General features: G+C 46.9%; 1 protein-coding gene across 5 annotated transcripts in view; it reads right to left on the bottom strand.

Moving 5' to 3' along the window:
• LOC140455426 (collagen alpha-1(XI) chain-like) overlaps window positions 1-13,763 on the bottom strand; it is a 338,251-nt gene that overhangs the window by 212,550 nt on the left and 111,938 nt on the right. For 3 of the 5 annotated variants that reach the window (XM_072550289.1, XM_072550291.1, XM_072550293.1), the window contains exons 4-6: window positions 12,156-12,318; window positions 5,964-6,095; window positions 266-496 (exon numbers count right to left, since the gene is read on the bottom strand). In XM_072550289.1, the coding sequence (XP_072406390.1) occupies window positions 266-496; window positions 5,964-6,095; window positions 12,156-12,318 (526 nt within the window). Of the gene's footprint in view, window positions 1-265; window positions 497-1,969; window positions 2,081-5,963; window positions 6,096-12,155; window positions 12,319-13,763 lie in introns of all 5 variants that reach the window. The other 2 variants (XM_072550290.1, XM_072550292.1) reach the window with 2 other exon arrangements.

The following is a 13,763-nucleotide window of genomic DNA, read 5'->3' as shown; positions in this document are numbered from 1 at the left end:
GGAGGACAAAACAGGGGAAAGGGAAGGAGGGAGAAAGGAAAGCGGCGCCATGAAGATGCCATTATCGCCGAGATAATGGGGTGTCAGCAAAGCAAGGTGGAGCGAGACATGGAGTGAATGAGCGGATGAGAATGGAGAGAGAGAGAGAGAGGTGATGGTAGGGATGGGGTGATTATCCAGATTCTTTCCACAGTGGCTGGAGAGGAAAGATCAGGATAGTCCACGCCCACTCCCCCCAAACCTTTCTTGATGGTTGTGGTTCTACCTGTTGGAAACCATTTAGCCGGCTCTTCTGAGGGATTCTTGTGATGCCAGCCTTGGTGGTGCCAACCTTGGTGGTGCCAGCCTTGGTGGTGGCAGCGACACTGAACTTGATGGCAGAGTTCCGGGTGGCGGCTGTGGCCAGCTTGACGGAGGCAGGCTTCGGCAAGGGCGCCTTTCTCTGGGCAACCTCAGCTTTCGGCTTGGCCTGCTTCCGCCCATTGGTTTTCCCTTTCTGCAGAATTGGTGATGGTGAGAAAATGGAATGGTGGAAGCCATGGAAGAGATGAGAGAGAGAGAGAGACACACACACACAGAATGGGCATGACCAATGGCATGAAATGAAATGATGCAATACATGGCAGCTAATGACAGACTCCCGAATAACTCCCTTTCCACGACCTTGTAACACGAGCACCAGTTCCCAATATTGATAAGACAGTTGCTATTACTAAACCCGAGACATCAATCACCCCATCCTACCTTTGAGCGAGAGGTGGGAACCATAGGGGGTGAATACCTATCCGCTTCCAATTTCATTTGATCTAGCCTTTTATATCCCTCCTTACCTTTCTCCCTATCTTTGATAGTATTGCATTACTGTTCAGGGGCTTTACACCGTACATTGATTAAATGGATTTGAGTCCTCCTTTCCCATGACGTGGCATTACCCCCAATGCCAATCCTGGTCTAAGCGAACAAAGCTCTGTCTCATGTTTTATTCCTGCCCTCCACTCATGTACATTCAAACTGTCTCAGTCTTCAATTGTTCAGTACAGTTTAGATTAGATTACCTACAGAGTGGAAACAGGCCGTTTGGCCCAACAAGTCCACACCGACTCTCCCAAAGAGTAACCCACCCAAAGCCATTCCCCTACCCTATATTTCCCTCTGACTAATGCGCCCAACACAATGGTGCAATTTAGCGCACCAATTCACCTGGCCTGTGCACGGAAACTGGAGCACCCAGAGGAGACACGGTGAGAAGGTGCAAACTCCAAACAGTCACCCGAGGTGGGAATTGAACCCAGGTCCCTGGCGTTGTGAGGCAGCAGTGCTAACCACTGAGCCACCATGCCACCTTAGGGATCAAGGTGTAGTGGGAGAAAGGAGGAACAGGGTAATGAGTTGGATGATCAACTTTCATCATAGTGAATGGCAGAGCAGGCTCAAAGGGCTGATTGGCCTGCTCCTATTTTCTATCTTTGTATCCTGAAGAGGGTCGTACCTGACTCAAAATGTTAACTCTGTTTCTATCCCCATGGATGCTGCCAAAACTGTCAAATTTCTCCTGCACTCTCTATGTTTGTTCAGATTTCCATCATCCATGGTATTTTGTTTTTATTATATGTTTATATGTCTCAATCTCGTTCTCCCTACTTCTTCTCTTACCACCCATTTGTTTCAGTGTCTCTCACACACTGACCATCTGTCAGCCACACCCCCTGCTCACTGTGTCCACACCCATTTCCAATTTCATACCCCCACCTCTCCACCCCGACAAAACCAAAGAAAATATCTCATGAATATTGAGCCCCAGTGCTCGACTCAAACTCTAAAACATGAAAGCAATCAATCAAGGCAAGCAATGATGATAAAGCAGATGCTAACAGTAGGTAACTCTGGGTACAAAACACTCTGGACAGATGGACACGGACACACATACACACACTGGCACATGCCTGGCCCAATGCCCTCCTCTTTGTACCTGCCCCGAATCAGGCTTTCCAACAGCTCCCTCTGGCACTGGCATGGTGGGCGGTACTAAAGTCTGAAACTCATCGTAATAGTCATAATACTGGTAATCTTCGTCATAGTACTATGAATGACAAAGACAGCAAGAGAGAAAAAAACGTAAAAACAGCAGAATTGTTAAAGAATAAATTAAGAGATTGGCACAAATTTCTGTTCATGTTCGGTGATAACAGATAAATTTTGAATACCTCATGCAAAGCCACAAAGAGCAAGACTAGAGGGTGTCTCTACATGGAGTGAGACACTGACCAAGTCTCTCATTACCCTAAAGGATATGATAACCATTTGGTACACACGGACTGTACACCTTTCATCTTACATCTGTACTTACATACTGTACGTGAGAGGTCACTGAGGGCTGCACCAGAATTGATGCCTTTTAGGTTAATGTATCCTTTCAGAGGTTGTGGACACCCCACTTGGAATGTTGTGAGCAGATCTGGCCACCACACCTTAAGAAGGATACATTGGCCTTGGAGGGAGTACAACATAAGTTCAGGACTTAAGATAAAGGAGAGATTACACAAATTTTCTCTAGAATTTAGAAGGTGAAATAGTGATATAATTGAAGACTTCAACACATTACCAGGAAGAGAGAGGGTAAATAAAAATAAACTATTTCCTCTACTTGGGGATTGTAGAACTAGGGACCGAGACTGAGAATTAGGGCCAGACTATTCAGGAGAGATGATAGTCAGCACTCTCCTAGGAAAGATATTTGAAACTCTTCCATAAATGGCAGTTGAAGTTAAATCAGTTGTTCATTATTAAGCAAAGATATTAAGGTATGTGGGGCAAAGGCAGGCATATAGACTTCGGCCACAAATCAGCAATGAGCTCATTAAATGGCAGAACAGGCTGAATGACCTATTCCTGTTCCTATTCTCCTAGTTATTGCTCATCTCTAATCTTCCAGAGAAGTTGGACATGGCGGGGGGGATCTGGCTTTTGAACAGCCATTGTCATTGAGTGTAGCTACACCAAGAATGCTGTGAGAGAGGGAATGCCAGGATTTTGATCTAACCATGGTGAAGGAATGTTTCCAAGTCAGGGTGGTGACAACTAGGAGGGGAACTTGCAAAGTTCTGGTGTTTCCTGTATCTGCTGCCCTTGCCCATCTAAATGACGGGGGTTACAAGGTGCTGGCAAAAGAGGCTTTGGTGAATTGCTGCAGTGTATCTTATGGATGGTGCACACTGCTGCCTCTGTGCATCAGTGGTAGAGGGAGTGAATATTTGTGGATGTGGTGCCAGTCAAGCAGGTTTACTTTGTCCTGGGTGATGTTAAGCTTCTTGCGTGTTTGACTGCGCCAATCCAGATAATTGGTGAGTATTCCATCACACTCCTGACTTGTGCTTGTGAATGACGGACAGGCTCTGGGAAGTCAGGGATGAGTTACCTATGGCATGACTCCTCGCCTCAGACCTGCTATTGGAGTCACAGTCTGTATATTGCTTGTCCGGTTGTGTTTTTGGCAAATGGTAAGTACCCCCAGGGTATTGATGGTGGTGATGGTCATGTGATTGAATGTCAAATGGTGATACTTATTGGTCTATAAGAGGTCACAATGGGTCTTGGAGGAACTGTTGAGTGAAGTGATTGGTCAGGGTGCTCCTGGGAATCACCTTTAGCAGATCAAGAGCTGGCTCTTGCTAAAGATGCATTGAGAGGAGAAGCGAAGGATAGATTGGCATGGAATCTCCTGACTGGATCTGGCTGATGATAAAATTCCAAATAATGGAAGAACCGCATGAAATTCTATCACCGCAGGGGCCTCACCCTCAGGCTCACAAGCCTATCCCAACACCACAGTCCCTTCCACAGGGTCCATCATAGATGTGGAGAGAAGGCTGTGGGGAATCTGAGGGAAGTGGGGATGGGTGGAAAGAACATGAACAAAAATCGTTAAAGAGGAATCTCTTAATTTGCCATGCGTAACCACAGATTGGCCATAGGTGCTGTATTGCTTCTCAATACTATTTAATTAACAAGCGGCACACATTCAAGGTCTTGCATTTGCATGCAGTGGGGCTGTGTTCATCTCTGTCAGTTTAGCAGAGCGACCAAACCTTTGCAGACCTCAACCTGGGTTGGGAATTGGGGATGCAGCAGGGGAGCTTTCACTGTTGTCCCCCTCCCCATTGACTATTCTGTTGTAATTGGTCAACACATTGAGATCTGTTCTGCCACGTCTGGTGTTTGGGGAGCTTTGTCTCACTCCTCTTCACACTTGATCAAAGAGATTTTTCTCTCACCCAAGTCTCCAAGCTCAGGAGGTCAAGTTAAGACCTGTTAGTGATCAAAAAAGTGGAGCTTCATCGAACCCCACCCCACAACAACCACCACCATAACATGGACATGCATGCAGTACTGCCATGTGAACAGACTTGATCCCCCTCAAGCCAAGGAGGACCAGAAAGTGGTGGTGCTTCCCAAGACTGCATAGTCAAATGAACTTGGGAAAGAGTTCCATGCCCCAGGCCCAGCTGTGTGCAAACACAGAGTGGGACGGTTTCAGTATTAAGGGAATTGGTCTGCAGGACATGATGCAGGAGTCATGCTGAATACAGTCTACCAACCTATGGTTGTGGCCCAATTAAGAGTTGTCTTAAAGAGTCATAACCAGGAGAGCTTTAAGGGAGAGAAAAATCACACAATGAAGAAGGTGACTCAACCGTTAGCCACTTTTTGTTTTTGTTTTGTTGACATTATTTGAGGGATAAATATTGTCCAGGATATCTGAGATAACCCCCTGCTTATCCTCCAGATAGTCCCTAGTATCTAGAAAGAAGGATCTCGGTTGACTACCTTATCCAGTCCTGTGACAATACAGCACTCTCTCAGTACCAGAATGTCAATCTATGTTTTTTTTGTGCTCAAGACCTACAGTAGGACTTGGAAAGACCAGTGTCATCCCACTGCCTCCCTATACCACTTAAACTCCATCCCCCTCTATCATTGCCATTGAGATCAAATTGTGCCCAATTGGCATGACAGAAACTACTGGGCACTGATTGGACAATGAGGTTTAGACAAGTTAGGGGAGCTAAACTGACCAGTGCAGAGATGAACATCGGCTTGGAGGAGCTGAGAACATTGTCAGAACTAGTTAGACCGTTATATAACATCATGGACAAGCATCACTCATGTCATCACACAATAAAGATTCCCACCACCTTCCAAACCAACCAGCCCTCAACCCCTCGAAATGTGGGTGTTACCCAGCCTCGACCAAGGGCAGACTGACGGGACTCCATCACGTTAATGTAGAAGCTCTCAAGGTAGGAGAAAGAGAGAGAGAGAGCCCAAAATTTCCACTTGTTAGTTGCCAGCAAGTTCACTGGCCTGGCCCTTGCTCACTAATCTCAGCCACTGTTAAGTGGCATCCAGGTCAGCTAATTACAGAGGTTAAACTGTCTATGAGGGCAGTAGACCAGCACAGCCCTCACCCTCCCCAGCTTGTTTTAAGGTGGCAGAGGGAAAGCAGACAGGATCTTTCCCGTGAACCCAAAGGGTAGAGAGCCCTTAGCAAGACAGCAGAAGCAAAGCAAAAAAAAAACCCGTGTTGACTCTTCCTACAAATTTGACTCGGAGGCATTCTCACCCGAACGTCAGTTCTTGTTGGCCGTTGTCCCAGGAAAATCGCATCACAACAATTCCCTCACCCAGGGATGAGTTTGCATGAAATACCTCACTTAATTCCACGACACAATTTTGTGAGCGGTTAGCATAGCACTGGGATTTGAACCCAAAACTCTGAGCTTCGCTAACCCAGCTATGCCACTGCAGCCAGCAATCTCTTACTTCACGTCGTCCACCTTCACACCCCCATTTCCCGTTCCCCCATTCCCTCCCATCATCTGTTTCTCCTTCTTCCTCCCCCTCCCCCCACCCTTCTTCAAGAGGTGAGGTGGGTGGCGAGGAAAGGCTCTCTCATGCACACTTACATACTCCTTGGCACTGGGTTCCTGACTCTGGGGGTAATCCGGGAGCGGGGTGCCGCAGTCTGGGCTGTAGTGCTGGCAATAGTCATAGGCAGCCCGGGGATCCGAAGAAATCAGCAGCTGTTGGATATCACCCTGAGGGAGAGAGACAGAGTGAGAGTGTGCGTGAGAGCGAGGCTGGGCTGTTTGAACAGGTCCAAGAATCTCCTGGATGTTTGCAATCTGCAGCATGTTTACAGCTCCCTACCTTTCCCAATTAGATTGCATGATCATTTATAAAACTGTCTAAATAATTACAAAGGAAAGAGCTACATTTTTAGATATTTTCCTAATCAAACCACTTGGCAATGTTATTATACACCTCCAGAGAAGGAAGTTGAACACAGGCTCCCCTGGTTCAGAGGTATAGATACTACCACTACACCATCAGTGCCCTCAGGTCATAATATTATGCGGCTAAAAAAAGACTTCGTCAATTTGGTTCTTAACCCTTGGAACAAAAGGACAGGTTCTCCACATCTACTCTGTCCATTGCTCCCCTGAACTTTGTTTTAAAATATTTTAGACATAACTTCACTGACATATAGCTTGGGGAGAAACTTCTTCACCCAGACAGTGATGAACCCGTGGAATTCTCTGCCACAGATACAAATGAGAGCCCAAAACGTTGAATGTTTTTAAAAAGAGACAGATGTAGTTTGTAGGGTTAAAGGGATCAATGTGTTTGGGGAGATAGTGGGAATAAGATTAGATGATCACCCATGATCATACTGAATGGAGCAGTAGGCTTGAAGGGCTGAATGGCCTACTCTTGCTCCTATTTTCCATGTTTCAAATCTTAATGATTCCAAGTTAGCTCATAAACTTGTCCATGTCAACCAGATATCAGAAATCCATGGAGTCCCATTTGCCAACATTTGGCCCATATCCCCAAACCCTTCCTATTCATATGCCTTTTAAATGTTGTAATTGTACCAGTCACTTCTCTGGAAGTTCATTCCATACGCACACCACCCTCTGCGTGACAAAGTTGCTCCTCAGGACTCTTTTAAATCTTTCCCCTCTCACCCTAAACCTATGCCCTCTAGTTTTGGACTCCACTACGCTGGGGAAGAGACATTGGCTATTCCCCTTACCCATGCCTCTCATGATTTATAAACGTCACCCCTCAGCCTCCGACACTCCAGGAAAGATAACCCCAGCCTATTCAGCCTCTCCCTGGAGCTCAAACCCTCCAACCCTGGCAACATCCTTGTAAGTCTTTTCTGAATCCTTTGAAGTCTCACAATAACATTCCTTAGCAGGGAGACCAGCAATCAACGCAAGTTTCCAAACGTGGCATACCTTACACTGTCCTGTACAGCCACAACATGACCTCTCAGCTCCTTCACTCAATGATCTGACCTATAAAGGAAAGCATACCAAACAATTTCTTCACTATCCTATCTACCTGCAACTCTACTTTCAAGGAGCTATGAACCTGCACTTCAAGGTCTCTTTGTTCAGCAACACTCCCCTGGACCTTTCCATTAAGTGTGCAAGTCCTGCCCAGATTTGCCTTTCTAAAATGCAGTGCCTCACATTTATCTAAATGAAACTCCACCTTCTATTCCTTAACCCACTGGCCCATCTGATCAGGTCCAGTTGTACTCAGAGATAATCTTCTTCATTGTCCCCGACACTACCATTTTTGGTATCATCTGCAGACTTACTAACCATACCTCTTATGTTCTAATCCAAATCGTTTGTTTAAATGACAAAAAGCAGTGGACCCAGCACCAATCCTTGTGGCACACCGCTGGTCACTGGCCTCCAGTCTGAAACGCAATCCTCCATCACCACCCTCTATCTCCTACCTTTGAGCCACTTCTGTATCTAGATGGCTAGCTCTCCCTGGATTCCATGTCATCTAACCTTGCTAACCAGTCTGCATGTGGAATCTTGTTGAACACCTTACTGAAGTCCAAATAGATCACGTTCACCGCTCTGCCTTCACCAATCCTCTCTGTTACCTCTTTTAAAATTCAATAAAGACAGTGAAACACTATTTCCCATGCACAATGCCATGGTGACTCTCCCTAATCAATCCTTTACTTTCCAAATTTTTTTTATATTTCAAAAATATACTTTATTCATAAAATAATTTGATGGTCTGTACAGCTGATCATGCCATACATTTGCATACAAAGATCAGAATTTATCATTTGTTATAAACAGGTCTGTACGTTTATCAATCATTCAGCTGAGGCGTCAGCAGAGCCCAAAGACTGCATGGGCCCCCTGTTCTTCTTAGGCAGGCAGATGTTACACGGTGGTCTCTCCCCACCGCGCCTTGGCAGCAGCTGCCCCAAGCTTCAGCGCGTCCCTCAACACGTAGTCCTGGACCTTGGAATGTGCCAGTCTGCAACACTCAGTCGGGGTCAACTCCTTCAGCTGGAAGATCAACAGGTTTTGGACCTCCCAGAGAGCATCCTTCACCGAGTTGATGATCCTCCAGGCGCAGTTAATGTTCGTCTCGGTGTGAGTCCCAGGGAACAGGTCATAGAGCACGGAGTCCTGCGTCACGGTGCTGCTCGGGACGAACCTCGACAAACACCACTGCATTCCTCTCCAGACTTCCTCTGCATAGGCACATTCCAGAAGGAGGTGTGTGACAGTCTCGTCCCCCCCCCGCAGCCGCTTCGAGGGTAGTGTGCGGTGCGGCTGAGAGTCCGGGCGTGCATAAAGGATCTCACAGGCAGAGCCCTTCTCACCACCAGCCAAGCCACGTCTTGGTGCTTGTTGGAGAGTTCTGGCGATGAGGCATTCTGCCAAATGGCTTTGACAGTCTGCTCAGGGAACCGCTCGACAGGATCCGCCCTCTCCTTTTCCCGAAGGGTCTCAAGGACGCTACGTGCTGACCACTTCCTGATGGACTTGTGGTCAAAGGTGTTTTTCTTCATAAATTTCTCACCTGGAAGATGGCCCAGGTGACTGCAGCGGCACAGGTTCTGGGAATAGGCCAGACCTGTGCCACGTATAATTGCAATGACAGTGCCTCACACCTGATGACCAGGTTTTTTCCCACGATGGAGAGCGACCGTAGCTTCCATCTGCCCAGTTTCTGCCTCACTTTGCTGATACGCTCCTCCCAAGACTTGCGCACGCCCCAGCCCCCCCAAACCAAATACCCAGCACCTTCAAGTGGTCTGTCCTGACGGTGAAGGGGATCGAGGATTGGTCGGCCCAGTTCCCGAAGAGCATGGCCTCACTCTTACCTCGGTTTACCTTGGCCCCCGAGGCCCGTTAGAACTGGTCACATATGCACATGAGTCTGTGCACGGACAGAGGATCCGAGCAGAAAATGCAACGTCATCCAAGTACAAGGAGGTCTTAACCTGCAGGCCCCCGCTGCCAGGAATAGTCACCCCTCTCAGGCTCGCATCCTTCCTGATGGACTCGGCAAATGGCTCTATGCAACACACAAACAAGGCAGGAGAGAGAGGGCAGCCCTGCCTGACTCCAGATCTTACAGGGAAGCTATCTGATTCCCACCCATTGATTGAGACTGTACTGACAATGTTGGTGTAGAGCAGTCTGATCCAATTGCAGATTCCCTCCCCAGTGCCCATTTTGGAGAGAACATCTCTCATAAACGTGTGTGATATCCTGTCAAAGGCTTTCTTCTGGTCCAGGCTGATCAGGCAGGTGTCCAACCCTCTGTCCTGCACGTATGTAAATCCTGCCCTTCCAACAACTTGCCTACCACTGACTTCAGACTCAGCAGTCTATAGTTCCCTGGCTTTTCCTTACCACCTTTCTGAAATAGTGGCATCACGTTAGCCAACCTCCAGTCTTTGGCACCTCACCTGTGGCTATCGATCATACAAATATCTCAGTAAGCCACCCAGCAAACACTTCCCCAGCTTCCAACAAAATTCTAGGTACACCTGATCGGGTCCTGAGGATTTTATGCATTTTAAGATGTGCAGCCCCTCAGCCTCTGTAATATGGCTCTTTTTCAATTCTGATTTTTTTTTTCCTATTTATATGTAATTTAAATGCATTTACATTAACTGTATTTTGCTTTTTTATTTCCAAAGTAAACATCCTTTGGAGGAGGTGGGAGCATCTGAAGGGGGAGGTAGGAGAGCGTGAGGGGATGGGGGGTGGGCGGTGGGGGTTAGGTAGGAGACGGTCAAGGGAGAGATGGGAGAGGATGGGGGAAATGGGTGTGGGTTGGGGGGAGGTGGGAGAGGGTGAGAGGGAGATGGGAGGGGGTGTGAGAAAGCAAGAAGATCTGGAGTGAACATGGGAGTGAATGAGGAGGAATAGTAGGGAAAAGGTAAGTGGGAAAGGCAAGAGGTCTGAAAATGTCAACACCACTTCAGTTTCTTCTGGCCGTGAATGTTCGAGAATTGCTACAGTACATAGGAAGGCGACTCAACCCATCAAACTTTTTCAAGTTAGCATCATTATTTAGCGCCAATCTGCTGCCTTTTCCCCCCATTGCTCTTGCACATTATTTCTAAACAAGTAGCCATCCAATGTCCCTTTTAAATGCCTCTATTGAACCTGCTGCCATCTCATTCCCAGGCAGTGCATTCCAGATTCGAAGCCCTCTCTGTATTTCAGGTTGTCTCACAGTCAGGGGCCTGCCTTCCCCAGCACTCCCTTCCGTAAATGGAAACTGCTTCACTTTCTTTCCATGAGGTGGATTAGGGAGCCGCTTAATCCCGGATTTGTTTCGCAGCCCTGACAGCTCCAAGGCAGTGGTTGGTGTTGATGGTGGGGCTAAGAGCCAAGAAGCAGCTGGAGGGAGGTGGGGGGGGGAGCGTGGCCTGACAACCCGTAGTTGTTAGGAGAGACACCATGTCCTCTGAACATAGCAGAAGTTCAGTCAGTCTGAACGGTATTTGTAGGCTACCTGTCACAACCCAAAAAGAACTGCTTCTGAATCGTTGCATGCTACCAAAGGCTCAGAACCAAGTGTTCACAGTATGATGCCACAAAAACATACAGTGATGCCTGCAGGTTTTTTTTTATTAAACCAGAAATGTACCCACCCTGTGGCTCTTTGATATGACTGTGGGGAAGTTTTACTCTGTATTTGACCCTTTGGTGTACCAGCACTGGGGGGTGCTTGACAAACAAAAGTGTATAGAGAGCTTTAGTACACAGACCATAGAACAACACAGCATAGAACAGGCCCTTCGGCCCTTGATGTTGCACCAACCTGTGAATTAATCTAAGCCCTTCCCCCGACACTATCCCATCATCATCCACATGTTTGTCCAAGGACTGTTTAAATCCCCCTAATGTGGCTGAGTTAACTACATTGGCAGGCAGGGCATTCCATGCCCTTACCACTCTCTGAGTAAAGAACCTGCCTCTGACATCTGTCTTAAATCTATCCCCTCTCGATTTGCAGCAATACCCCTCGTACAAGTCGACATCGTCATCCTAGGAAAAAGTCTCTCACTGTCTTGTGTCAGTGTTTGTGACAGTGTTGTGACAGAAGGAGCATTGCTTTCACTTTAGAAGCATAGATAGAGCTTTACTTTGAGTTTAATAAAGTAGATGGAGCATTACGCTGTACTTGCCTTGGATTATTTGATGAGACAATGTAGAAGGAGCTTCACTCTGTATCTACGCCCGTGGTGTATCTGACCTGGGAATGTCTGAGGCAGCAGTTTAACTTAGTAGAATAGGCTTTACCTTCAGTTTAGAAAAGTAGAGGAGCATTACTCTGTCTAGCCCCATGCAGTACCTGTCTTGGGCTTGTTTGGTGGGACAGTGTTGAGGAAGCTTTGCATCTCATTTAATCGCACTTACTCACCATCATTCTTTACTTAGTCATTCACAGGATGAGGATGGCACCACCTAGGCCAGCATTTATTGCAGCTAAGAAGTCCCTAAAGGGCACTGATGAGCCAGACAGCACTTCTCATTCCAGATTTTCTTTTTATTATTGAATTTAAATTCTATCATCTGCCATGGTGGGACTTGAACCCAGGTTCCAAGGACATTACCTGGGTCTCTGGATTAATAATCCAGTGATAATACCGCTAGGGTGTTGCCTTCCCCCTGTCAACTTTTGTGAACTGTAAAGTGACAATTGTGATTTTAGTAGTCCAACCTCATATCAGTGTACAGTTGTAGTCTACTTAGGAAAGGCTTTGTGAATGAAACGTACAATAGAAAAAAGCATTTTACCTCAAACACCTCTTCATCTAAAATCCTAGTTCCGAACACCACAATTCCCTTGGTGTCAATGATGGGCTTGTTACTGCGGGGCAGGAGTTTGGTCACAGTTTTTTTGCAGTCAAAAATCATCGTGATCTTCTTCTTCTGCACACTGATAGCAACCCGATGCCACCTGCAGGTGAGAAAGAGAAAAAAAAAGTGGGTAAGGAAGAGAGGGAGCAAGAGACACAATTGTAAGGGAGGGGGGGAGGGAGAGAAATGGTGGGTAAGGGAGAGAAGGTGAGAGAAACACGTTGGGTAAAGGAGAGAGGGAGTGAGCAATAGTGGATAAAGGGGAGGGAGTGAGCAACACGGTGAAAAAGGGTGAGGGAGCAAAAGAGAGGAAGGGAGAGACACATTGGGTAAAGGACAAAGTGAAAGAACGACACAGTGTTTAGGGGAGAAACAGAGTGAGAGACGAAACAAGTGCCACAGTGGATAGGGGAAGGATTGAGCGAGAGACATGGTGGATAAGCAGAGAGACATGGCAGGTGCAGGAGGAAGAGATACGGTGGATAAGGGAGAAATGGAACAGGAGACATAGTGAACATAGAGTCATTGAGTCATAAAGATGTACAGCATGGAAACAGACGCTTCCGTACAACTCGTCCGTGCCGACCAGATATCCCAACCCAATCTAGTCCCACCTGCCAGCACCCGGCCCATATCCCTCCAAACCCTTCCTATTCATATGCCCGTCCAAATGCCTCTTAAATGGTGTAATTGTACCAGCCTCTACCACTTCCTCTGGCAGCTCATTCCATACACATAACACCCTCTGTGTGAAAATGTTGCCCCCCTAGGTCTCTTTTATATCTTTCCCCTCTCGCCCTAAACCTATGCCCTCCCGTTCTGGACTCCCCCTACCCCAGGGAAAAGACTTTGCTAGTTTATCCATTCCATGCCCCTCATAATTTTGTAAACCTATATAAGGTCACCCCTCAGCCTCCGACACTCCAGGGAAAACAGCCCCAGCCTGTTCAGCCTCTCCCTATAGCTCAAATCCTCCAACCCTGGCAACATCCTTGGAAATCTTTTCTGAATCCTTTCAAGTTTCACAACATCTTTCTGATAGGAAGGAGACCAGAATTGCACGCATTATTCCAACAATGGCCTAACCAATATCCTGTATAGCTGCAAAATGACCTCCCAACTCCTGTACTCAATACTCTGACCAATAAAGGAAAGCATACCAAACGCCTTCTTCACTATCCTATCTACCTGAGACTCCACTTTCAAGGAGCTATGAACCTGCACTCCAAGGTCTCTTTGTTCAGCAACCATCCCTTGGACCTAACCATTAAGTGTATAAGTCCTGCTAAGATTTGCTTTCCCAAAATGCAGCACCTCGCATTTATGTGAATTAAACTTCATCTGCCACTTCTCAGCCCATTGGCCCATCTGATCAAGATCCTGTTGTAATCTGAGGTAACCCTCTTCGCTGTCCACTACACCTCCAATTTTGGTGTCATCTGCAAACTTACTAACTGTACCTCTTTTGCTCGCATCCAAATCATTTATGTAAATGACAAAAAGTAGAGGGCCCAGCACTGATCCTTGTGGCACTCCACTGGTCAC

This window comes from Chiloscyllium punctatum, chromosome 30 (genome assembly GCF_047496795.1).
Source record: "Chiloscyllium punctatum isolate Juve2018m chromosome 30, sChiPun1.3, whole genome shotgun sequence".
NCBI lineage: Eukaryota > Metazoa > Chordata > Chondrichthyes > Orectolobiformes > Hemiscylliidae > Chiloscyllium > Chiloscyllium punctatum.
Note: the sequence above shows the minus strand (reverse complement) of the source record. Positions and strands in the feature narration are given on the sequence as shown.